General features: G+C 36.3%; 1 protein-coding gene across 4 annotated transcripts in view; it reads right to left on the reverse strand.

The window, feature by feature from the left end:
* The window catches only part of GSTCD (glutathione S-transferase C-terminal domain containing), a 132,476-nt gene that overhangs the window by 23,104 nt on the left and 82,099 nt on the right, over positions 1-27,273 (reverse strand). For all 4 annotated transcript variants that reach the window (XM_032860458.1, XM_032860450.1, XM_032860442.1 and 1 more), the window contains exons 6-8: positions 1,707-1,822; positions 1,500-1,544; positions 95-223 (exon numbers count right to left, since the gene is read on the reverse strand). In XM_032860458.1, coding sequence (XP_032716349.1) covers positions 95-223; positions 1,500-1,544; positions 1,707-1,822 — 290 coding nt within the window. The remainder of the gene's footprint in view (positions 1-94; positions 224-1,499; positions 1,545-1,706; positions 1,823-27,273) is intronic.

Genomic DNA, 27,273 nt, shown 5'->3' on the forward strand with positions numbered 1-27,273 from the left:
AAACTTATTTAGCAAAGAATATAAAAATTTCTCCTTTGATTAGTCTAAGGCATATAATTTTTCTTAAATAAATTGAAATTGCTTGATTACTTACCCCAATATTAAACATCCCTGTAAAATACTCCATATTTGCTTGAATGAACCAAATGTTGCTTAAACCTAGTTCATCACTTCTCTTCTTAGCACGAATTAATGATAATTCCTTGTTTTCTATTAATGTAACCTAGATTTCACCCAGGAAACAATAATACATTCAGTAACATAATTCAGACATTAGGGCAAAGTATTATTACTGTGTCTCTAAATGTCCAGACTGTTGGGAAGGGAGAAAAAGAAACCATATATCCCTGATTGTGTTTCTCCACGGTTCTACTTGATGACCTTTCTTCCTCTAATTCCAAACACCAAGTTGTTACTTTCCTTTATAACAAAACAGACACCTATTAGTCCCCCCACCCCTGGATTCCTTATTTATTTTGCCCTTTATTTTCAAAAAAAGGAAAAGAATAATACCCTCTTACCCACCCTCTCTCCCCCAGCATTCTGTTACATGTCATTCTGGCCAGTCTATGAGTTCCTCCTCATCTTTTTCTTCTGTGAGGAATGACTGTAATTATTTTGCACCTTCCAGAAAGTTCACAAACAAAGAATCTGCCCCATTCATTTTGTGTTTTTTTAAAAAGTCATCAAATTCTAGACTTTAGGCTAAAAGATGGTAACTGCAAGGAAATGATTTCACATGGCAGAAAACTAAAAAATAAGAAATTTCTAACAAATGGTGGCAATGACTGCATAAATTACGGTACATTTCCTTAAAAACATACTATGTAGTTACATTTTGGTGATATTTTCATAATGATATTTACAACTATTTGCAATAGGTAAAAACATTTATGCTACAATACTGAGTTAAAGCTGGTGACTAAAATTATATTTGCATTTTTAGCATTTGCAGCAATAAGCATCCTCATGGACAATGACTTGATGAGAACATGGGGAGAAAAGCATTTGATGGATGAGTGTGGTAAATTTGGAACTTATTTTTTTAACAAATTTTGTTATTGTTGTTACAATTTTGGTACAATGGATAAAAATCAAGATACCAAAAGAATATGCTCAACAAGTTTCAGAAGATAGTATTTCTGGTATAAAATTATGTCGACAATTAAACTGGTGTCACCACTAATTATCTTATTTAACAACAGAATGGTTATTTCTTCTAAAATTTGTTTTAAAATATAATGCTTTTATAGAAATTGAAAAAGGTATTGTGATCCTACTCTACTTTTTTTTTTTTTAAAGATTCTTAGAAGTTTAGTTCAAAGGAAAAAAAAAAAAAAACTACCTGTCTACCTGTGCCACATAATGTGACCTGAGTGAATGATTATGAATTCAAAGAGCAGGGGTCAGACAGACTCTGCTAACTGAACTGGCTATATACTTTTTCCTTTATTTCCTTCCTTTCCAATATTTCCTTTTATGGGTTATTTAGATTTTACCTGGCATGATGGCAGCATGTGAGCAAGGACAATCCCAACATGGCCCTGGAAAAGGCAGAAAAAGAAACAAGTTAATTTTGGCCCCTAAGGCTTTTTTCTCATTCTGAGACCGCAGTCTTGCCAAACGAAAACATGACTTTGAATGTACTATAGCGAAGTCACATAGTCAGGAAAAGAGTAAAGGGAACAAAAGGAGAGACGTAATACCCCGCCGCTGCAGAAATCCACAATTCTGTCACCAGGTTTGGCCTGATTTGTCACGATGTAAACAAGGTTGTTTAACTGCTGCTGCTTCCTCAGAGCCCGATCACTGGACATTTTACCTGGGGAAGACAAGAGATGAAGACAATGAAATGTTAGGCATCGTGGGGGAGTGAGAAGGAACTCAAGACTGCTGGCATCCAGGGAGAGGGGTAAATGTATAAATGAGTTACAAATTCCACATCATCCACCATAAGAGGACCAGAGGAGCAGAGAACTGAAACCCAGAAATGGACTTCTATGCATATTTTTACTTTTATTCATGTCCAACTTCTCTGTCAAGAGCCACTGAAAAAGCGTCTTCTAGAGAGGAAACAATAAGGGAAATATTAGGCAGAGTCAGAAAAAAATTAACAGTGATAGTCTCTTGCCTCTATTCTTATCAGAGACAGATTACAAAGATTACCTAATTCTAGTGCATTGTTTAAATCTCTTTGGACAAAAGAGATCCATAACAAACAAAAACATTTTTCTTATTTAACTGGCACATCCTTGAACTCTTAGCTTTTTTGGTTAGGAATGTTGGAACATAGGTGTCACATTGTTTGAAATATATCAATAGTTGGTATATTTAGAGAGAAATTAGATTTTACCATTTCGGCTTTGAAGCTTCTTTTTCTCATGAGTCAGACACAGAAATCTAATGCAATTAGAGATTAAAGATAGGGCATTTCCAAGTATGAAATGCCTTGGGCCTAGCAGCATGAAAACATCTTAACTTTCCTTCAAAGCCACTAGTTAAGTCCACTTCAGAAGATAACTTCAGAAGAATGAATGAAATTATTTGTTTTTACATATTTCTCATGCACTTTTTGTAAGAGCAAGATTAAGAAAATATAAGAGAGCAGATTTCATTGATATAGTTAAAAATCAAACCCAGATAATCTTTTGGCTTGATCAAAAATTATGTACAGTTACCAACATTTCCCTGCTCCATTTTCACAGAAAAATAGCCTGGCTTTTTTCTTTCCTTCTGTTTTCTGTTTTCCTTCTTTCTTAGGTTATAAAAATAAAACACTGGAAGCCCTTTATTTTTGGAAAAAATAGAAAATATGAATAAAAAAATCTATATGAGAGAAAAAGATCCATAATCATGTAATTCAGAGCTGGTATCTTTGTATATATGTACTTCCAGCTGTATCCATAAATTCATAATATTCTAGATGCTTATAAAACATTATATAAGATTGATATATATGTCAATGCATGTTTCTATGCTGTAAGTTTTAATGGCTGCATAGTATTCCATTGACTACATCTACCACACTTATGTAACCAATCTCTTATTGTAATAATGTGGTCGCTGTCATACAGCTAAATCATTATACACATTCTTAATTACTTAGCATGGCCTAATGTGAATTTCATACATGAAGGGCATTTAAATCAGTAGCTGGTGACTTTATTTATGAAGACAGTTTCATGTAGCTTTCTTTTCATTTTCCTCTAATAATATAATTGTAAAAAAATTAAACAAAATAAGTGAAAGCCCCTGACATCCTACCCTTCCTGGATTACCACTTCTAAGAAATTATGACAATTTTCAACACAGTAAAGTTGAAAGAATCTTACAGTGAATGTCTCTAAAACCTCCACTTAGATTCTACCATTAACTACTTACCATGCTTGGTTTAATCACACTGCTATTCATCTATCCATCCATTCATAAATCTGCCTTATTTTCTATGGCAATGCAGTTCTGATTTGGAAGAGGAAGAGTAACAACAGGAAGGGGAGGGGAATGGCAAAAAAAGAAAAGTATTTTTGAGCCCTGTGAAAAAGCTAGAATCACAAATGCTGCTGTTTAATGGAGCCACCAAGAAACAAGAAAAAACACAAACATTTCAGTCTTCATTTTGTGGATTTCTTAACATTTCTTAGCCAAAGGATTTTCATAAAGTCAAAAGGAATTACCTTTTGTTAAGAGTAAGGAGAAAAGGGGCACCTGGGTGGCTCAGTGGGTTAAGCCTCTGCCTTGGGCTCAGGTCATGATCCCAGAGTCCTGGGATTGAGCCCTGCATTGGGCTCTCTGCTCATCAGGGAGCCTGCTTCCCCCTCTCTCTTTGCCTGCTTCTCTGCCTACTTGTGATCTCTGTCTGTCAAATAAATAAATAAAATCTTTAAAAAAAAAAAAAGAGTAAGGAGAAAAGAAAATGTATTTAATGGAACAACTAACAGGAAGTTGGGTACCATATTTTTATTAGACATTTAGAATTACCTAATTTCTTAGGTTTGCTTCAAAAGCAAATGTTGATGAAGATTTGTTTTTCTTGCTAAGTTTGCATCTTTGCATATAAAGAATTCATGCTGATATGAAGGTTGAAGGCGTAATTTTCAGGGTTGTATTTAAATAGACACTATTAGGCTGCGTTGTAATATTCACAAATCGAGCTAAAAATACAGTAACATGATGCTCAGATGCTTTATAGAAAAGCCACCTCTAATAAAGCATTCATCTGACCCATTCCAGTTTTATAAATATTATGAAGCTCCTGGAAACATGATCAGGATCTTAAATACACTGGACAAGGTAAGAAAGTGGTATTTTGAAATATGGTATTAATTTAAAAATCCAGTCCACTCTATTTATATCCAACATTCTTGTGCCCAAGACACCACTTATAAGCATAAATTTATAATCTATTTTTAGTTTGACTGAAAATGCTGGTTCCTTAAGTACTATCATAGAAAAAGAAATCCAAGAATCAAATGGTCAGATATTTTAATACAAATGATCTCATTTGTTCTGTGATGTAATTCTCCCACAGTGAAGTCTTTCCCTTGTCTAATTCAAGTTAGGAGGAACCTGATTATTTAGACAACTTCTGTGTTGTTTGCATTGTCCAAAAGAAAGATACAAAGGTAAAGGAATAAATTTTTAAGCAATGGAAGAGCAATATTAGAACACTGGGCTGGCTCACTTATGTTCTACAGGGCAATAGACAGTGAAAGGCAGGTCCCATCCCCAGGGTACCTATAGTTTTCAGGCTTGGACTATCACTTGGGCATCTATGCTAACTATCTGTCTATATGCTGAGGATACATCTCAAAGTGAATAAAACATAGTCCTGGTCCTTAGGGAGCTAAAAGAGGATCTAAAGGAAGTTACAGGTGTTCGTTATGTACAAATGTTTGTGTGCCGAAAATAAAGGACTAATTGAGACATCACCGAGGGCTTTACAGAGACTTGAGGCATTTCAGGAGGAACAGAAACTTGCCAAATAGAATGGCAAGGGAAAGTTTGCTAAGAACAATATGACCTATTTAGGGGAAAACAGCAATTAGCTCATGTGCTTATGAATGAGGATTGATGAAGAAGTGGTAGAACATAAGACAGATCTGAAAATACAGGCATGACCAGATGGGAAAGAGCATTGCTCGTTATTTTGCCTCTCTTGCTATAGAGAAAACAGGGCCTCATTTTAATATTTAAGGTGCTTACAGCTCCTTAGAGACAAGTTTTACTTGAATAGACAGCATGGTTATTTTTACATTATTACATATTAAAGATGTTCTCTTATCATGCTTGTCTGCATTATTTTTATTCAGGATAGAGTATAGCCTCAAATCAAATCAGACTATTAATAGATTTCTTTGGCAGATTCAACCTCAACTGATGCTAATTATCATTACATCATTTAATTAAGAAAATGAGATAGAATCAACTCATTGGAAATCGTTAATTCATTTTGAACCCTGGTGTTTTAGATCAAGAAAGCCCTTGGACTCCTTATTGGATATTCCTTCTCACTCTCCTTCCCAGGCTTTCTTCCCTTGATATAGCTCCGAAATGCTACGCTCACTCGGTCCTGTCTTTTGTGCCATAGTTTGTCATTGAGCATGCTTTTCCTGTGTATGTAACTAAAGTCCCTTCCACATCCACCCATTAAAACATCTCTTCTTTGCTTAAAATACCTTCAAAGGTATCTCTCTGCCTTAAGAAAACAATGTTTACTTCTTGGCAAGAAAACAAGTCCTCTATTGATCTGAGCCCTGCTACTTTGGCAAACTCAACTTCTGGAACTTTCCTATATATCCCCTATATTCCACCCTTTCTGAACAACGGATAGTTCCTTGAATTCATCAAAAGGCAGTGTTGTTTCCTCTGCTTGAAACCAATTTTCTTGCTTTAGAATCTCAGAAACCCTATCAGCTTTCCATGCTCCTGACTGCATTTACATTTAGTATTTTATAATAAAATTTTCAAAAAGACAAAGAAAAAGTTACTTTTTGGTACTTTGGTACTACCCGAAAGAACTCATCTTTTATACTATAAAACAGCAGTATTGTTAAGTAGTGAAAAATTTTCTTGTTATATACTTTTGGGTATCTTTCTGAAGAAAATGAAAACACTCAAAAAGATATCTGCACCTCTGTGTTCATTGCAGCTTTATTTACAATAGTCAAGATATGGAGACCACCTAAGTGGTGGATAAAATGTGGTATACAGATTACAACTGAATATTATTCAGCTATACAAAAGAATGAAGTCTTGCCATTTGAGACAACCTAGATGGACCTTGAGGGTGTTTACTAAATGAAATAAGTCAGACGAATAACATATGATCTCATCATATACATGTGGAATCTAAGAGAATAGCTTGATTACTGCCAGGTGGGCAGGGGGAGTGGGCAAAATGTGTGAAGGGAGTCAAAAGGTACAAACTAGCTATAAAATAAATAAGTCACGAGGATGTAATGTATACCATGGCAACCATAGTTAAAAATACTGTATTGCATATTTGGAAGTTGCTAGTAGAGTGGATCTGAAGAGCTGTCATCACAAGAAAAGAATTCTATAACTATGTGTGGTTATGGATGTTAGTTAATTAGACTTATTGTGGTGGTCATTTCACAACATATACAAATATCAAATCATTATGCTGTACACCTGGAACTAAAATATTATATGTCAATTATACCTCAAAAAAAATTTCAAATGATATGTAGGCACAATTAATTGTATTAACTACCAAGAAACCCATAAGCTAAAATTGCTTCTGTCTTTGAAATAGATACAGATGATTTTTCCTGACCAATAAACTTGGATCCAATTAAATGGAAAGAGTGTTAGAAGATGGACAGGCACATAACATGTGCTTAGTAAAAGTTTAATGAATATATTTTCTCTGTAGTTAGGACAAGCTGGATTTTAAGGCCACATGCTTACTTCTGCAGGTACTAAACATAAAAACAAGTTAGCTATCAATGCTATGCCTGTATTTGTTGAAATAGCAAAAGAAGTCAACTACGAAACTGTTTTATATGGGAATGTAAGTTTCTAAGAACTTCGGTGAGGGAATAAGAAAACACCTATTTAAAGCCATATTAAAAGCTAGACCAAAAAAATTCAAAATGAATTAAAGAACTAAATGTGAGATAGGAAACCATTAAAATCCTAGAGAAGAACACAGACAGCAACCTCTTTGACCTCAGCCATAGCAACTTCTTACTAGATAACTCTCCTAAGGTAAGGGAAACAAAAGCAAATGTAATATCCTGGGACTTCATCAAAATAAAAAGCTTCTGCACAGCAAAGGAAACAGTCAACAAAACTAAAAGTCAACCTATGGAATGAGAGAAATTATTTGCAAATGACATATCTGATAAAGGGTTAGTATCCAAAATATATAAAGAACTTATCAAACCTAACACCCAAGAAATAAATAATCCAATTAAGAAATGGGCAGAATGGGACGACTGCGTGGCTCAGTTGGTTGGACGACTGCCTTCGGCTCAGGTCATGATCCCGGAGTCTCGGGATCGAGTCCCGCATCGGGCTCCCAGCTCCATGGGGAGTCCGCTTCTCCCTCTGACCTTCTCCTCGCTCATGCTCTCTCTCACTGCCTCTCTCTCAAATAAATAAATAAAATCTTTAAAAAAAAAAAAAAAGAAATGGGCAGAAGACATGAGTAGACATTTTCCCAAAGAAATGGCTAACAGACACATGAAAAGCTCAACACCACTCATTATCAGGGAAGTACATATCAAAACTACAATGAGATATCAGCTCAATCCTGTCAGAATAGCTAAAATCAACAACACAAGAAATAGGTGTTAGTCAGGATGTGGAGAAAGGAAAACCCTCTTACACTGTTGATGGGAATGCAAGCTGGTGTAGCCACTCTGGAAAACATTATGGAGGTTTTCAAAAAATTAAAAATAGAAATACCCTATGACACAGCAATTGCACTACTAGGTATTTATACAAAGAATCCAAAAATACCAATTCAAAGGGATATATGCATTCCGACGTTTATAGCAGCATTATCAGCAATAGCCAGATATGGAAACAGCCCAAATGTCCACTGACTGATGAATGGATAAAGAAGATGTGAGATGTAATAAATGTGTGTGTGTGTGTGTGTGTGTGTGTGTGTGTGTGTATATATATATATGGCATATACACACACGGGAGGGAATATTACTCAGCCATCAAAAGAATGAAATCTTGCCATTTCAACAATGTGGATGGATCTAGAGAGTAAATGCTAAGTGAACAAAGTCAGAGAAAGACAAATACAACATGATTTCACTCATGTGGAATTTAAGAAACAAAACAACTGAGAATAGGGGAAAATAAAAAACATAGAGGCAAAACAAGAAACAGACTCTTAACAATAGAGAGCATACTGAAGGTTACCAGAGGGAGATGGGTGGGGGGGATGGGTTAAACAGGTGATGGGGATTAAGGAGGACACTTGTTGGGATGAACACCGCGTGTGGTACATAAGTGTTGAATCACTAAATTGTACACCTTAAACTAATATTACATTGTATGTTGTTGGTTTTTTTTTTAAGATTTTATTTATTTATTTGACAGACAGAGATCACAAGTAGGCAGAGAGGCAGGCAGAGAAAGAAGGGGAAGCAGGCTCCCTGATGAGCAGAGAGCCCTATATGGGGCTCGATCCCAGGACCCTGGGATCATGACCTGAGGCGAAGGCAGAGGCTTTAACCCACTGAGCCACCCAGGCACCCCTATTACATTGTATGTTAACTAACTGGAGTTTAAATAAAATCTTAAAAAAAAAAAAAAAAAAAGCCAGAAAGGCAGGAATGAAATTCCTAAATAAATTCCTGAGTCGATGTGTAAAACTAAGCAGCAACATAAAGTTTACACTTTAGGTTAGTGCAATTTTGTTTTGAATTTTGGACATGACTTGTTGGAAATACTAAACATTTATAATAGTCCTTTTGATTTACATTTTTCAAAGTTAGTTGTAGGCCAGCATCACTAATCCTCTTAGCCATACCAACCTCACAGTGACAATTTTCTTGCAACAATGGATACTAATCATCTGATAACCTTTTTCCTCTTTCCCCAACTTGTTCACAGATCCCACAGTGCAGTCTATGAAATCAACAATTGTGTAACGTTGTGATGGTTATTTTCTCTCTGATAATTTTGTTACTCACAGTATCAGAGCATTCAATAAATATTAATTAGAAATTCAAAATGTTAAAAAGAGGCCAATCTATTCCTCTCTAAATTGAGGAATAATGACCTCACAAATACCTTAATCAATTATATGAGCAATGAAACAACCAATGAACTTGACCTACATAGAACTGTTCTAGACAGTGTTAGGGACACAAAGATATGCACTTGGTCTCTGTCCTTCATAGAGTTATGTCTAATTTAATTAGTATAAAACGTTTTATTTGAGCTTAGAAAATATACTGTCTTAGCTACATTGTACAATATATTTTTAATGAAATTTTAACAGCTATAACTTACAACAATCCATATACACTTCATCAACATTTCTAAAATGGTTGATAACACTTTGTTTATAGGATGCTTTGCAATTTATAAAGCATTTGCATAATTGCTATATAATCTAACCTCAAAACTCTGTCAGGTTGTCAGAGTGGATGGCATTTTCCTTATTTTACAGATGAGGACACTGAGCACAAATGAGGTTGCTCTAACTTAGCATTTGCTCAGAGATACACACCTGGTAAGCAGTAAAGTTGGGACTCTAACCAAGAATTTCTTGTATGTCAGGTTGAGTGTTCTTCCCACTATTACTTCTTGCTCTCTCTTAAATAGATCATTTTGATTAATTGTGATATCAGAATTTCAGCAATGGCACTTTTTTTCAGTGTGTGAGAGTTCGAAGAAGTGAAGTGTTTTCTAGCATGTAAATGAGGGATTTCGCTAATAACTGCATCTTGGGGGAAAAATATTGTTCTTCAGAATCAGCTATAAAAGGCAGTTTATTTCAGCTTTTCCTCCACGTAAAATTTCTAAGAGCAGGCTTACCAGTAAAAAAGTTCAATTTAAGTTTTGGACTTCAACGTTTTGGAATATATCACCAAGGCATTATTTGGAGGTCTCATAAGTCACTCTGTTTAATGAATTGACCTTTGAGAGTCACCTTTCCCAGAAAGAGACTATTTCCTCACCTTGGGACTGCAGCAACCTTTTTGATTTTATAGAAAAATGACATGGGGAGGTTGAGCAATCAATTTGTTGCAGAATCGGATTATCTAGGAGGAAAGAAATGGAAATAGATTGGGAAGATCTTTCCTGCTACAGTACTGCAGATGCTGCCTAAATATAGCATCACCTTTACCCTTCTGTATCCAGTTCCAGAGCATCTTCAAAAAAAAAACTGATCACTAAAGAATATTTAGTAATATGCTGGGTTGAGGGACAAAGTTGGAGAAAATGCAGTAACATTATTTGTCAAATCAAAACTTCTGCTTTGTTTATAGAAGGGCTTAAAATCAGCAAACAGTGGAAATTTTAAAACCTTCTTTTAAAACCTGCTTTTTTTTTCTCTAAGATGAATAAAACATTCTGATTTCAGAATACCAGATCCCTAAGTTAACCAAACACATATATTTTCATTCCATTTAAATGCTATTTACCTCACACAAAGTAAACATTACTTTGCCCTGGAATGTAGTTAAAAAAAAAAAACAAAAAAAAAAACAAGTACTGATACTCACATAGGTCTAGCAACAGTAGTCTTTAGCAGTGGTCCAGCCAGTAGAGTTGAAGAAAAGGGAGAAATACAAAGGGCTAGGAAGAAGACAGTTATACCATTGGGGACATGTAGGTGGTCAGGCCCTATCCCAAGTCACAAGAGATAACAAATCTATAAGAGCTAAGCTACATGGAAACTGAGCCATTCAGGAGATCTGAGTTTACCAATATATTAGTTCAGGGCCTGAGTAGAGCAGTGGAAGGCAGGAACTGACATTTTTTTCCTAAACTGGAATTTTGAATTTCCCTCCTTTTCTCTGATTTTTTCATTATAACCTTTATAGAGTAGTTTATTAATTTAGCACATATTTTTAAAGCATTTACTAAGGAGCTAGGACACAATGGAGAACAAGGGAGATTCTAATGCTCCAGTGAAAGGAGTCTGACAACAAAAAAATTAAATCAAGTGATAAATGATATGGAGAAAATTAAAACAAGTTTTAGTTGAAATTAACTCGGTGAATATTTTAGATTAGTGAGGAAAAGCCTCATTGAGCAGGTAACAAAACTGAGATCTGAATGACTAGAAGCAGCCATGAGAAATAAGAGAAAAAGGACTCCATACAAAGGGAACTGTTAAAGGAGTCTTCAGGTAGACAGTAGGGAGGGATGGTTGAGGAAGACGATTACAATTATATATATTTACTCTCATCATGTATATGTGCATAGATATGTGTGTGTGTATGGATATTCTTATTTACTGGTATTAGGCCTACTGAAATGATTACAATGTGCTGAGCATGTTTTTTTTTTTTTTATTTTTATTTATTTATTTGACAGTCAGAGTTCACGAGTAGGCAGAGAGGCAGGCAAAGAGAGAGAGAGGAGTAAGCAGGCTCCCCGCTGAGCAGAGAGCCTGATGCGGGGCTCGATCCCAGGACCCTGGAATCATGACCTGAGCTGAAGGCAGAGGCTTTAACCCACTGAGCCACTCAGGCGCCCCTGTGCTAAGCATGTTTTATTTATTATTTCAGTCCTTTGTTATGAGGTTGGTACTGTTCTTGCAATGTCAAATAAATAAATGTGAACTAAAATAATAAAGTAACTAGCTTTGGTCACATAGTTACTCCACAGTGCAGCCAGTTTGAATTTTGCCAGTCTCGCTCCAGAGCCTGGGTTTCTATCTACTACCCCAGAAATCACAAATCCTTATCAGTAAAATAGTTTTGAACAGGACCCATGTATACACAGGAGTACCAATTTGTCTGTTAAATAGTAATAAAGTTTATTGTCTGTTTTAGAAAAAAATAGAAACTTTTTCTATTTCAGTGTGCTCTATGCTGCCTCCCTTGTGTGGTACAGATATGTTTCATCTGTATTTCTGACACCAAAGAAATTTCCATCATTATTGAACATTGTTCTTTTATATTTTGGTAGTATACTTAATTCTTATCTCTAAATCAGTATAAAAGTCATGCTAAAGTCAAATTTGCAGAAAAATACCAAATAGGAGTCTTAGACTTAAAGCAATATGTATACAAATGGCTTAAAAAAAAAAAAAAAGTTAAAAAAAAAAAAAGTTGTTCAGGGCTTATCCTGGTGGTTTTTGTACATTCAGGGCAAGCGCTCCATGAGAGAGAAAGAGAGATGCATCTTTCCAAAAAGAAAGTTTACCCACCCCAATTACTTTAAATTTACTTCCAGGTTCTTCTGATCTGAGTTTCTGAAATTCTTTTTAATGACTGTCTGAATCTAAGAAGCATTCCTTGAACAAGTAAATGTCAAGGGTGCTGTGATTATTTCGGCATTTTGGTTGGTTGGTGTTAAGTTTTGTGTACGTACACTTGTGCATACTCATGCACTGTGGTTCTTAACCAGCTGTTGACCAGTACGTTTGCACCTAAAAGTCCGAGCTGGAAGACAAATAAGTACCAGCACGTATTAAACTTTGGTTGTGGAACACTGGTCCCTCAAGATATTAAGAGATATTGGAAGGGAGATATAGTGGCTTCCACCATCAGGTAGTCTTGGGAAATTTGTATTTATCCAGGTTTTTGGAGAATCACAGTGCCCACTGGCATAATAAAGGCTCCCAGGAATCACAGTGTAGAAACACAGTGTTTCCACAAATCGTCTGACAACTGAATGTTTTTACTATCTAGTTCTCTTTAGAACTATTTCAGGAAATCTTGCTTTATCCAACCTCTTTGCTTAAAAATTACTCCTTCAAATTCAATTCCAGTGAACAGAGCGAGTCAACAAAGACTCAAGCCAGATTCTTCAGACTACAAAACCTTCCACTTCAGGACAGCTGTATCTCCTAGGAACCTCCAGAAATTACACAGAATTAATAGAAAATCCAGTCACATGCTAGTTAGACTCAAGAGACTGAGTCCTCAATTAAAAGGAACCAAAGGCACCAGAAACATTTTTCTTGAGAGAGTTGTAAAAGCTATGTTTGAAAGTTTGAAGACATTAGCCATCATACATTTTTTCTTGAATATTAATTTAGGAAAGAAAGTGATATATTTAATGTAAACTTCTGAAATATTCTGAGAACAAAGAGTCATAGTGTTCAACACAGGTAAATTAGTGCCTATTTAATTATACACACTGAAATAGCTAAGTGCGTATGAGAACTCTTGAGAGTAATGCTTAAAATTAAACATTTCTAGATACCCGGGGCGCCTGGGTGGCTCAGTGTGTTAAGCCTCTGCCTTCGGCTCAGGTCATGATCCCAGGATCCTGGGATCGAGCCCCACATTGGGCTCTCTGCTCAACAGGGAGCCTGCTTCCCTTCCTCTCTCTCTGCCTGCCTCTCTGCCTAATTGGTGATCTCTGTCTGTCAAATAATTAAAAAAAATCTTAAAGAAAAAATAAATAAAAATAAACATTTCTAGATACCCAATTAAATATACAATATAAACATCTAAATATCCTCCCTAGTGAATAGCTCTAAAATCTACCCTCTGATGTTCAAGATACAGACATGGTAGCATAAGGGCATTTATGAGGAACACCTACATATCTGTGTACACACAACACAGCCATGGCAATTTCCTTACTCTTTAAAACAGGATGCATATCTTGGTCACTTCCTAGAACTGCTAAAATCAGATTTGAAGTCTTATATATTTTCCCCCATTATTTAAATATCACTTCTAGGATATGCAGAAAACCAAACATACAGAACAAAAAACACCAGAAAATGGTGGTTGGTCCAAACATTTCCATCGATTTCCATTAGTTTACCCTAATTTTATAACGTGTGATTAGTTTTTACTTCTAAGTTAATAAAAGAAGCCAGAACTTTTTCCTTCCATAAACTAATAGAAAACAGGTAGACTTCCTAGAGAACTATGTAGAATTTAAAATAAACACTGTTGTATACACTGATGGGCTATAAAATTCATAAATGAATGATCTAGTAAAAGACTTGGTACTCTCACTTATAATAAAAAAACAAACAATCATAGCTAACATATGAGAATTTTAGTTGTCCTTTAAAGAATCATAGCCAAACACTGAGGAAAAACATATTGCAATTAGTAATTACAAATAACAAGACTATAAATAACCCATTAATTCATATAATTCACAAAAGCACAATTTCTTTGCTAAGGTATAGTTTGGAACATTGTATTCAATATTTCAAGAGGGAAAAGGAGCAGTTATAAACTAAACTTTTCACTAAAAGTAGGGGAAAACCCATTATCTTTCTATTAATAATAGAAAAGTAAAAGGAATTCCAACAGCCAATTAAGAAACATTTATTAGGTATCTATATGTGCTAAGGATTGCTCTAAGGATTGGGGATATTAGCAGTCCCTGCTGCCACCGGAAACACATTCCAGTAGAGGGTAGACAGATGCTACACACAAAGCAAATAAACATATACTACATCAGGGGCTAAGAAGAAATGTAAACGGAGGTGGGGGGGCAAAGAGTAAGGAAGAGACTTATTTTAGATGGAAAAATCTCAAAGGACTTCCCTGATAAGGTGATATTTGGGATCTGAATGAAGCATATGGATTATCTGGGGAAGAGTTTTCCAGACAAGGGGCATAACAAATAAGAGACTGGCAGAGGAGAGCAAAGAAGTAGCCAAGGGCCAGGGTAGGCAAAGCCTTAAAATCTATGTAAGAACTTTGGGTTTATTTTGTATTAGATGGATTTTGTGACATTATTTGACTTTTAAAAAGGACTTCTACAGGCAAGCAAGGGTAGAAGCAGGGAGTCTGACTAGGATACAACCGCAAAAATAGTTAGGGCCAGACACGATAGTTGTTCAGACTAAGGAAAGAGCAATGGACATGGAGAGAAATGATTAGGTTAGGTATATATTTGAATAACAGAGCTGAAAGAGTTTGTTAATGAATTGGATATAGAAGGTAAAAGAAGGAGAAGAGTCAAAATGATTCCAGAATTTTGAGCCTGAGCAGCTAGAAGAATCACTACCACATATTGAGTTGTAGTAGAGGTATGAAGACAAAATCCTGAGGTTCCCCCCCACCACCCATGTCTAGAGGTTTAGAAGCTAAAAAAGAACCAGAAAAGATTGATAAGGAGTCCTTCTATTGGCTCCTATTCTATGGCTCAGAGGCCACCTAAGGAAAGTATTTCTAGGAGAAGGGAATGATTAATTTTGTCCAATGCAGTTGATATTTTATTGAAAATAAGGACTGAGACTTTTCCTTTAGATCTAGTAAATGAAAAGTCCTTGGTGACCTTGACAATAGCAGTTTTGTTGGCGTGGTGGGGCAGAAGACTGATCTTTGTGGATTCAAAAGAGGACAGTGTATAAAGCATAATGGAAATTGAAAATAACAATTTTTTGATAATTGACTGGGGTAAGAATCACCAAGTTGCTGAAACCACTGGTGAAAAACTATTAGGGAATAAGACAGCTTGAAGTGGCTTCCCACTATCTTTATAATGGAGAAATCTGACAGAAACCATCTTGACCAAGTGATAGAATTTCTAAATAATGTGTCAAACTGATAGGTGCTTGCTGTTGTGGTGCATTTGGAGGGACATAATATCAACTTTGTAGAATGCTTGCCAAAAAATGTTTAGGAGCTATTTTATTGTAGACTTGCCAATGGTTTAGCTTCCCTCCGAAAGAGGAAATAGATAAATGCAAATTGGGGATATTCTGCAATATAATTGGCTTAGGTTCTTAAAAAAGAAAAAAGTCAATGTTATAAAAAACAAAAATAATTTTAAAGGCCAGTGTACTAGATTAAAGAAGACTAAAGAGGGGTGCCTGGGTGGCTCAGTCATTAAGCGTCTGCCTTTGGCTCAGGTCATGATCCCAGGGTCTGGGATCTAGCCCTGTCGGGCTCCCTGCTCAGCGGAGAGTCTGCTTCTCCCTCTCTCACTCTCCCTGCTTGTGTTCCCTCTCTGTCTGTCTCTCTCAAATAAATAAATCAAGTCTTTAAAAAATAAAGAAAGAAAGAAGACTAAAGATATATGACAACTGAAAGCAATGTATAATCCTTGATTAGATATTAAAGAAAGTAAGAGCATTACTGAACAATTGCGAGTATTTGAATATGGTCAGTAAGTTTGCTAATAGTATTATATTAATGTTAAATTTCCTGTGTGTGGGGGTACCTGGGTGGCTCAGTTGTTAAGCGTCTGCCTTCAGCTCAGGTCATGTTCCCAGGGTCCTGGGCTGGAGTGCCACATCAAGCTTCCAGCTCAGTGAGGAGTCTGCTTATCCCTCTCCCTATGCCTCTCCACCACCACCTCCCCCCATCCCCACTCATGCTCTCTCTCTAATAAATAAATAAAATCTTAAAAAAAAATTTCCCATGTGTGATTACTGGATTGAGATTATATAAGAGGGTACCCTGTTCTTAGGAGCTATATGAGAAAATATTTGGGGGTGAAATGTCACAATGTATACAAGGAATTCTCAAATGATTCAGGAAAAATGAATATATTAAAGAGATAAAGTAAGACAAAATAGCACAAAATAGCCTTCATTTAAAAATATGAAGGCTATATGGGTATTCAGTCCTGGGTATCTTTGTGCAGCTTTTAAAAAAACAGGTTAGCAATTTTTTAACAGAAGACTGGGAAGGGAGCAGAGGAAGAGAGGATGAAACCACAGCCGGTCAGAAGGGTGGTAGCTGTAGGGCTAAGGAGAGTATGAGAGGATGTAAACAGCTGGAAGGTAATTCAGCATTTCTGATATCTGGTGAGCATGATCCAGGAGAATGAACGAACAAACAAACTATTGAGGGTGTAAGATGAGGAGATACAGTGCACAGGGCAAGGCTCAGGCAGAAAGGAGAATCCTACAGGAGGACCTGCCGTGGATGGCTTCAAAGCTGGTATGTTGGTACAGTCGCTGGGCGCAGCATGTAGAAACTCTTCTGGTGGCTTTTATTTCTAACTTGTGAATTAAGAGGAAAGGTGAAGAAGTACTGCAAGTTTGGAGAGAGAAGATGGTACAAAATAGTGATATATACCAAGTGGAATTGGAAAATCTTATATAAGGATTATATATAAGGACCCAGTTCCTTCAACAAAGACCTGTGTGATTATAAAGACAGAAGAAACCTTAGAACACATCATCTAATCCAGTCATTTTATAGGCAAGGAAATGGAGACTTGGAGAAAAACATAATGGAGAGATAGCGAACACGGTTAACTGACCAAAGAAAACAATTGCACTAAACATATTAAAGCACTTACAGGAGTCCTCCTACATGGCAGTACCATGCTAAGAACCTTCCATCTGTTAACTCCTATATTGAAAACTACTTATATAGAACTGTATAAAAAGGCATATATTTTAACTTCTGTATTCCATGTGAAACAAAGAGGTTCAAAATGTTTAAGGACGACCCCCCAGAGTGACACAGCTATCTTCACGAACAGATGGAAATTCCATTTGTGCTGCAGTTATCACCATCCTGTTTTAAAGGATTCTCCAGTTCTTCTCTCTTACCCTACTCTGCACGGACTCTGTACCTCCTTGTACCTAGTAAGTTTTCAAACGGATTTCTTGACTCAAACGCTTCAGTAACCTGAAGCCTGTTAAGAGCCCTAAGGGAATAGTGCTGATCATCAGATACTCAGGGCAAGGGGGGCTGTGAAGAACAGAGCCACATACAGCAGAAACAGAGAAAATGAATAGTATTCGAAATCAATCTAAAGTTTCTTCGTTGAGTAAATACACAGATGAAGCAAACCGGACTCAATGCTGACTGGTATTAAGAGAATTTCTAACAAATGCAATGGGAAAATTTCCGAGAAAACAATGTTTCATACATACATGAACAATAAAGGGTTCCATACTGAGGGACAAGGAAGACGAGGCAGAGGAAGGGGTTTGAATTGACTTAGTAATTTATGAATTCTCACGTAACAAGGGGGAGCTTAAAGAGTAAAACTTCCATTGCAGTGCCAGTCTTTTAATCCCTTCCTGACCTATTTTTATTCAGCACTGAAAAGGGTACATTGTTTGATTTGGGTATTAGCTTTTAAGGAGATTAGTTTCCAGGAAAAGCAAAGCATTTTGCATATAAAGAGGGACCCTCATAACACAAGGCATCATAGTGTGCTCTGTTCCCAAACCAAAACAAAATTAAAAAGAAATAAAAAACAAAACAAAATTCAATATTCATTCCCTCACAAAATTATACAGGAAATTAAAAATCATTTTGTGTAAAAAATATTTCTCAATGAAAATGTTTTTTCAAAATACATATGTGCCTTCTAAAATTTTAACCAGAGGGAAGTTGAATCCTTTAATCATAAGCAAGGGGTAAAAATTAATATGTTTTTCTTCTTAATCATGGATGTCAGTCTGCATTAGACTATTAATTATGAATTGTAATACAATGAAAATATAAACACCATGGGGAAATACAAAAAGCTTCCTAAATCTTCATATAATTTAATTTTATCTTGTGTACTTCTGGCTTGATCTTAACCCTTCAGACAAGTCTGTCCATATACTCCAAGTGGGCACAGATTATTTTTTTCTCAGCCCTAATAGTTTTGATACCCCTTCCATAGCTCATATTTTGTAATATTCTCCTTAACTATGTTGAAATGAAATTCAAAAATAGCTTACATAATGTAAATAAAAATAATCATTTAGTTATAATATTAAGAAGTAAAATACACTGTTTTATAATAGAAAAGTATCGAACCATGTAGACATTCAGTCATGATTACTAGAGGACTAAAATGCCCCCAAGAACTTCTAAAATACCTTCTGGCCTTAACATTAAATATATGACATGTAAATTCTCTGAATGAGGTGACATTCTCTCTAGAATTTAATTCAATGTTTTGTTACTGGAATTGTGCTCTGAATTAAGCCAAAGCAACTATAAATATGAGAAGACAGAAGACAACATAGTTTAGGGGATATGACTTTTATTTTAAAAATTCCCTTAAAAACTGCTGTATGTACACTAGTACCCAACATTCCAATATAAAAAAGTTTCTTTAAGTAAATAAACAAATACTGTTTTTTAAATAAGCTCCCTGATATACCATCTGCCTATTTTTGTGTTTTTTTTTTTTGTTTTTTTTTTTTTGTAACAGTAACAATAATGAATCAACTATCTGATATCTTTGGAAATAGTTCTCATAACTAAAAATTTCCAGATAATTAAAATATAACCTTAGGAATGAAAATTTATTGTTAATAAACTTTTTGTACATACAAATGTATATTACACATACACAAATTATAAATAATAACACTGATGATAAAATGAATACTGTGATATCCAGTACCCAGCTTAAGAAATAGGACATTACTGGAGTGCCTGGGTGGCTCAGTTGGTTAAGTGTCTGCCTTCACCTCAGGTCATGACCCCAGGGTCCCGGATCTAGCCTCTCACAGGCTCCCTGCTCAGTGGGGAGCCTGCTTCTCCCTCTCCCTTTCCCTCTGCCTTTTCCCCCACCCAGCTTGTGCTCTTTCTCTCTGTCAAATAAATAAATAAAATCTTAAAAAAGAAAAAAAAAAAGAAATAGGACATTACTTACATTTTGAGTCCTATGTATATGTCTCTACCCAACTGTACCTCCCTTTAATTTTCACTGCCCTGAGACAACCACTATCCTGAATTTGTGGTTACCATTAAATTGGTTTTCTTTTTAGTTTTGCCACATAAAAATAAACCCAATACTATATTATTTAGTTTTAAATATTTCCCAACTTAGAAATAAGTGAAATTAAGATAAGTGATAATTTCAGTTAGTGAAGTTATATTATATACCTTTTTTGCACATTGCATTTTCACTATAACATTCATTCATGTAGATACATGAATCTGTATTTTCACTATTCTAAGTATTCCATTGTAGAGCCATAATATAACTTATCTATTTTCCTGTTGATAGTCATTTGGAATGTTTCCTTTTTTTTTTTCAATTATAAACAACTAAAAACATTTCTATGATTTTGAAATTTCTTAAGATGCTACGTATTTGTTAGTCTATTTCTAAAAACTTGAATACAATTTAATCTTTCCTTAATGAACCCCAGACATGTTTATGAATAGCAGTTACATATACTACAGCATTGTAATGTCCTCAGAGGTTATAGATGTATATTTTAGTTTTTACTAGAATTAGTAAATTTAGTTTGCTTTTCATGGTTCTTTCTCACTCTCTAGTTATTGCCAAGAAACTTCTCACTGCTACAATGTTTATTCTAACATTCTCTATTTTCAATTTCCTCCCTGTAGACCTGGAGCCCAGCCAATGAAATTCAAATATAATGCCAACAAAAAGAAAAAACAGATTATGACTGAAAGACCAAATGCGAGCTCTTCTAGGGGAAATGTGCCCTACCATGAGATAAAATGGTATTATGGGAGGAATAAAGGTTTTGGTATTTCAAGTATGGCTTACGCATTTATTAGCTGTCTGACCTTGTCAAGTTATCAAATCTTTCTGAGTATTTGCTTTCTCATCTGTAAAATGTACCTATCAATCCTATCTAATAGGACTATTATGAGAAATAAATAGCACCATAGCAGAGTCCCAGGGAAGCCCTGGGCCTTCAGTAAATGTAGGCTGCTTCTCCTTCACATCAGAGGGTAGTGACCAACTACCTCAAGAGACCAGGGACTGTTTGGCTTACCTCCTGGTTTACAGATGTATTCTCTATGGTTCCAGATAAATGACCATAATGGAGGTATTATGATTGCTTCAAAAATCACAGCAGGTACCTCATTATAAATGTTAAGAAGCAGAATTTCTACTGCAGAAAAACTGGACTACAACAAAAAAAAGCTTCTCAAAGGAAAACAAGAAGGGCAAAGAAAAAGAGTTACAGAGATAAGAGAAATGAAATGTGGTGAAGAAATAATAAGAAGTCAGCTTATGGATAACCAGTGCTCCTATAGAGGAAATCAGAATAGATGGAATGAAAATTTTATTCAATGAAATATTTTCTTGAGGGAAAGAAACTTCCCTAGACAAAAAATAGACATGAATTAGATCTGGAAAAAGACTCACCTGCTACGGCAAAATTAATGAAAAGACACTGCTTTCTCTGAGGAAAAAATAAAACTTAAGTCGACAGAATATAATCAGATGAAATACCTTAAGTATTAAAGCATACAGGCAAGGTAACTGGTTATCTACTTAGAGAGAAAAGACAGGCTGGCCTCAGATTTCTTGACAATATTACATGCCACATAACGGAACAATATTTAAAGAGTTTTGACAAAAGACAGTTGTGGCTTAAGAAATCTTTACGCAGTGGGGCACCTGGGTGGCTCAATGGGTTAAAGCCTCTGCCTTCGTTTCAGGTCATGATCCCGGTGTCCTGGGATAGAGCCCCACATGGGGCTCTCTTCTCGGCGGGGAGCCTGCTTCCTCCTCTCTCTCTGTCTGCCTCCCTGCCTACTTGTGATCTCTGTCAAGTAAATAAATAAAAAATCTTTAAAAAAAAAAAAAGAAATCTTTACGTAGCTACATTTATCTATGAAAGCAACAGAACCATCTTCTCTAATGTGCAAGTGTTTAAAGAGAATGCTCATCCTCTGGGGGAAATAAAGAAACAAAGCAAACAATATCATTATATGCCAGGTACTAGTTAAATAGTTTTTATAGACTATATGGTTTTTATTTCATCCTCATAACATTACCTTTACTTTAAACTGAAGATAATCATATCCCTCATGATTCTTGTTTTACAATTGGGGATATCCTTCCTTATCCCCATTTTTACAGTAGAGGAAATAGTATACTCAGAAAAGATTATTAACTTGCCCCAAGTCACATAATTAATAAGTACAAAAAAGAGGGACCAGAAATCATGTCTGTCAGACTCCATAAATTTGACCTCATAGTATCTATTTTTTTTTTTAAGATTTTATTTATTTATTTGGCAGGCAGATATCACAAGTAGGCAGAGAAGCAGGCAGAGAGGGGTGGGGGGAAGCAGGCTCCCTACTGAGCAGAGAGCCCGATGTGGGGCTCAATCCCAGGACTCTGGGATCATGACCTGAGCTGAAGGCAGAGGCTTTAACCCACTGAGCCACCCAGGTGCCCCCAGCCTCATAGCATCTATGCAATGCCTCTTGAAAGAAAAAAAATTAAAAAGAGGAAGATAGAAAAGTAAACACAAATTATTACAAGAAAGTAACAGGTGGTTTTTTTGTGGTCTTGGTAATGATAGCCTTTCTGGATCAGATATCAGAAGCTTACTTCTAATTTTATTTACTTTAAATTTTTGTTCTTGACATAATTACCCATTGTTCTCTTTGTTAAAAAAATCAGAATATTGCAGGTTCACTATAGCACAAAGATAAATCAAGTAATATATGGATGAACTTCATACAGAAATCCTTTTACCCATAATAACTATTTACATCTTTAATTCAATTTTATATAAAATTAGATCAGAATTTGAAATTGTCATTTTAGGTCATTTTATTACATTAAATAAATTTCCAAGATGAAAAAAACACTTTTTATCCCGTAACCCCCAAATCCTAACAGAATTCACTTAACAAGGTTTACACTCATTCATCTTGACATCCCAAGACCTAGAACAGAATGAAAACATGAAATACAATCAATCGCCATTATTCACAGATTCTTTATTTGTGAATTTGTTTACTCACTGAAATTGATCTGTAACCTCAAAATCAATACTTGAGGTGTTTTTGTAGTGATTTACGGACATGCACAGAGCAGCATTTGTGTGGCCGAAGACACACGTTCTCAGCTGAGATTGAACAACACGTTCTCAGCTGAGATTGAACAAGGCAACACCCTGCCTTCTTGTTTCAGGTCTCATACGGTAAACAAGTATCCTTTTCAGAGTCTAGTTAGTGCCAACTTTTTTCACATGTTGGGTTTTGTTTTTTGTTTTTGTTTTTGTTTTTTTTTGGTGATTTTGCTGCTTAAAACAGCCCCCCAAGCATAATGCTACTAAGTTCAAGAAGATTGTAATGTGCCTTACAGAGAAAACATGTCATATAAGCTTTGTTCAGTGACACAGTATAGTGCTCTTGGCTGGGAATTCAATGTTGGTGAATCAACAATGTATATTAAGTAAGGTGCCTTTAAACAGAAACACACAGAAAGTTATACATGGATTTGTTGATGAAAATGTGGCCAGATTACTTCCTTAGAAGCAATGGTTCAGTATTTTCTACTTTAATGTTCCCAATGATTTCATAGAACATAACTACCATGGAACAATGGAATTGATCATGTTTATTGGGCAACTATTATACATCAATAGCAACTGACATCATTTTTTAATATTCCCTTCCACACTTTGCCTCTATGTAGAATAATTTAAAATATTTTAGCATTTTGTGCCACATGAATTTATAAAATCATTGATATTACTTACTTTTTCTTCATGTCCATACTTGGAAAAAATTCAGATTAATGATTCTTAGAGCCTGGAAAAGTCCCCCAAGAAATCACAGTGACATCTGGCAAAACAGCCTAAGTGGTATTTGTAAATTTTTATATAAGTTCAAAAAAATGGATCGTACAACTTTTTTTTTTTTTTAAGATTTTATTTTTTTGAGAGAGAGAACTCAAGTTGAGTCCACAAGTAGGCAGAGTGGCAGGCAGAGGAAGAGGGAGAAGCAGGCTCCCACTGAGCTGGGAGCCCGATGCGGGGCTCGATCCCAGGACCCTGGGATCATGACCTGAGCTGAAGGTAGACGCCTAGCCGACTGAGCCACCCAGGCGCCCCGGATTGTACAACTTTTTATCAAACCAATTTCAATAGTTTATATCTTACTTATAATTTAAATATATTCCATGAGTTTTCATTTTATTTCTACCATGGGCCCGGTGCTGTGCTATATCTTGGAGGTCGTAAAGATGAATATGATACAATCACTATCCTTAGGGATCTCAAAGTGTAGGGAAGGCAGCACATAGGAATAGATAGGTAAACAGATCATTACAAAACACTGTAAAGAGTCCTAAAACATAGCAACACAATGAGTGCTGTGAAGCCTACCTGAGAAGTACCCTCCTCTGTGTGTGTGTATTGTGGGTGGGGCTATGAGGGATGAGAGAAAAGGCTGGAAATCTTGGACTTAAACCTGATGTGATAGCTAGACAGAAAAGTGGTAGAAGGCATAGCAAAAAGATGAAGAATTTGAGAAATATTTAGAAAGCAAAAGGGTTAAATAAGAATGAGGAAGAGGGAAGAACTGAAGAGGACTTCCACATTGCTAACTTGGGAAATTAGGGATATGTTAACACTGTAATCTCCATTAAGATAAAAGGAAAACACTGGGTGATGGGCATTAAGGAGGACACATGATGCAATGAGCACTGGGTATTATAGAAGACTGATGAATCACTGACTTCTACCTCTGAAACCAACAATGTTTTATTATGCTAATTAATTGAATTTAAATTTTAAAAAGGATAAAATAAATAAATACTAAACCTAAAAAGAAGAAAAAGAGAGAAAAGAACAGATGGCACAAATAGAACACAACCAGCAGGACGGTATTTTACATCTATCAATGAGTTCCATTAAATTCAAAAGGTCTAAACATCAAAATCAAAAGATAAGACTTTTTAATTGGATAAAAAAGCAAGACCCAACTGCCTGCTATCTACCAGAAATTCCACTTTAAATATAAAACCATAATCATTTTATATATTTATATTTCTATATATGCTATGTATTACATATGTATATAAGCAAGATATGTATGCATATATATACATATATAAGCATAAGCATATATAATCAAATATACTTTGAACAAACCATTATACCAAATCAAATAAAAATAAGAAAAATAACAGATATTATTTTTACCTCCAAAAAGAAAGTATCAAAGGGAAACAGTTTTGAGAGGGACAGAACATAGGAATGGAACTGGCCATATGGGGAATAGGGAAGGATGAGTTCAGCTTTGGGCATGTCCCACTTTTGGTACAATGGGACCTCTAGCTAGAGAGACCAAAACACTCTTGAAAATACAGTTCAGGAACTTAGGGGAGACATGAATTTGGGAGTTACCAGCACATATGTGGTGACTGAAGCCCTGTAAGTAAGATGAAGTGACCCAAGGAGAATGTTGGATTTAGAAGAGTAGAAGATAGACCCTAGGGAATCTCAATGTATTTTTTTAAAGATTTATTTATTTATTTGTGAGAAAGAGAGAAAGAGAGTGTCAGCACATACATATGGTGGGGAGGGATAGAGGGAGAGAGAATCCCAAGCAGACTCCCTGCTGAGCAGAGCCTAACATGGGCTAAATCCCATAACCTATGAGATCCCGACCGGAGCCAAAATCATGAGTCAGACACTTAACTGACAGCCACCCAGGTGCCCCAGGGAATATCAATATTTAAAGAGCAGGGAGAAGAAGAGAAGTCAGCAAAGGAAACTAAGGTAAAGCCACAAACAGGAGGGAATGCTAATAGAGATGTAAGAGCCAGTGCTGGGACTACTTCCCAGGAGGGGCTGAACAATCTGATAACCTTAGCTTAAGTTGCTAAGGATGGAAACGAGGTCAGTGAATTTGACAGAGGGAAGGTCATCCTAGACAGGTGACTCCAGACAGCTTAGTTTCAGTAAAGTGATGCAGACAGCAGGCACACTGCAGAGGGTTAACAGTAAAGGAGACACGAGGAAATAGAGACCCAGGGTAGACCCCACTGTCAAACAGCTAAGCTTTGAAGTGAAAGGGGAGATTCGGAGAGAAGAGGTTTGTTGGTAAGACACCTAGGAAATGATAGGGATGCATCATGAGCTTACTTGATAGGATTAGCTTGGGACAGAAGACACTGTTTTTGAGCTAGGATGACATGCAGGTGAGGAAGTTCCTGTTTTCCTTTTTTTTATTTCTTTTTCCTAAGACTGTATTTGTTTGAGAGACAGAGAAAGAGAAAGAGAAAGCATGAGTGGAGGGAGGGGCAGACAGAGAGGGAGAAGTGTAGGGAGCCCAGTGTAGGGGGGGGCGGGGGGGACGACTTTGATCCCAGGACTCCCAAAATTAGGACCTGAGCCTAAGGCAGACACTTAACACTTAACCACCCGACTGAGCCACCCAGGCGCCCTGGGAGTTCCCATTATTCAACACGCTAATCTCATGCTCTGCACTCTTAGCAAACTTTCTTTATAATCTCATTCCTTTCTAAAGTACAGTATGTTAATACAATTATCCTCAGGTGCTATTACCCCAATTATTTATTTATATACTCCAAATTGGGGGAAAGGTAGGAAAGTAAGAAAAAAAGTCCAAATAGTGGGAAAGCACATTACAGTTACAGTCTTTTTTCTTTCTCTTTCTCTTTATTTCCTTTTTTCTTTTTAAAACATTTTATTTATTTGACAGAGAGAGAGAGAACACAAGCAGGGGGAGCAGCAGGCAGAGGGAGAGGGAGAGGCAGGCTCCCCTGCAGAACAAGGAGCCCAGTGTGCGGCTGGATCCCAGGGTTCTACGATCATGACCTGAGCTGAAGGCAGTTCCTCAGCCAACTGAGCCACCCAAGCAGCCCTCTTTTTTCTTTTTTTAAAGATTTTATTTATTTATTTGAGAGAGAGAGAGATAGTGAGAGTGCCTGAAAGGGAGAAGTAGGCTCCCCACTGAGCAGAGCCTGATTCAGGACTCCATCCCAGAACCCTGGGATCATGACCTGAACTTAAGGCAGACGCTTAACCAACGGAGCCACCCAGGCACCGAGGAATTACATTCTCTAACAAACTTGGAATGAGTACCAAACTCCTGACAGATGTGTTGTTGTTGCCTGTCAACCTCTACTGACAAACTAGGCCTCCTTTGCTCAATTTCAAATACACACACACACACACACACACACACACACACACATCTTACCACCCCTTACCACCCCCTTCTCTTCCTCCTAACCCCAATCGATCTTTTTGAAGAGCTGTACACTTTCTTGCCTAGAAAGGAATGGAGTCAGCCCAGTGGGCTGTAGGAACTTCTTGGAAGCCAAGCCTCCACCGGGATGGCTGGCAAGAGCTCAACTTACACAGAAGGGAACATAAGCCACATAAATATAGCCCCCAAATCCAAACTAAATGTATATTCAACCCAACCTTCTCTCAGCCAGTTCCAAAAA

Source organism: Lontra canadensis, unplaced genomic scaffold, assembly GCF_010015895.1.
Source record: "Lontra canadensis isolate GAN:19392208 unplaced genomic scaffold, GSC_riverotter_1.0 scaffold1, whole genome shotgun sequence".
NCBI lineage: Eukaryota > Metazoa > Chordata > Mammalia > Carnivora > Mustelidae > Lontra > Lontra canadensis.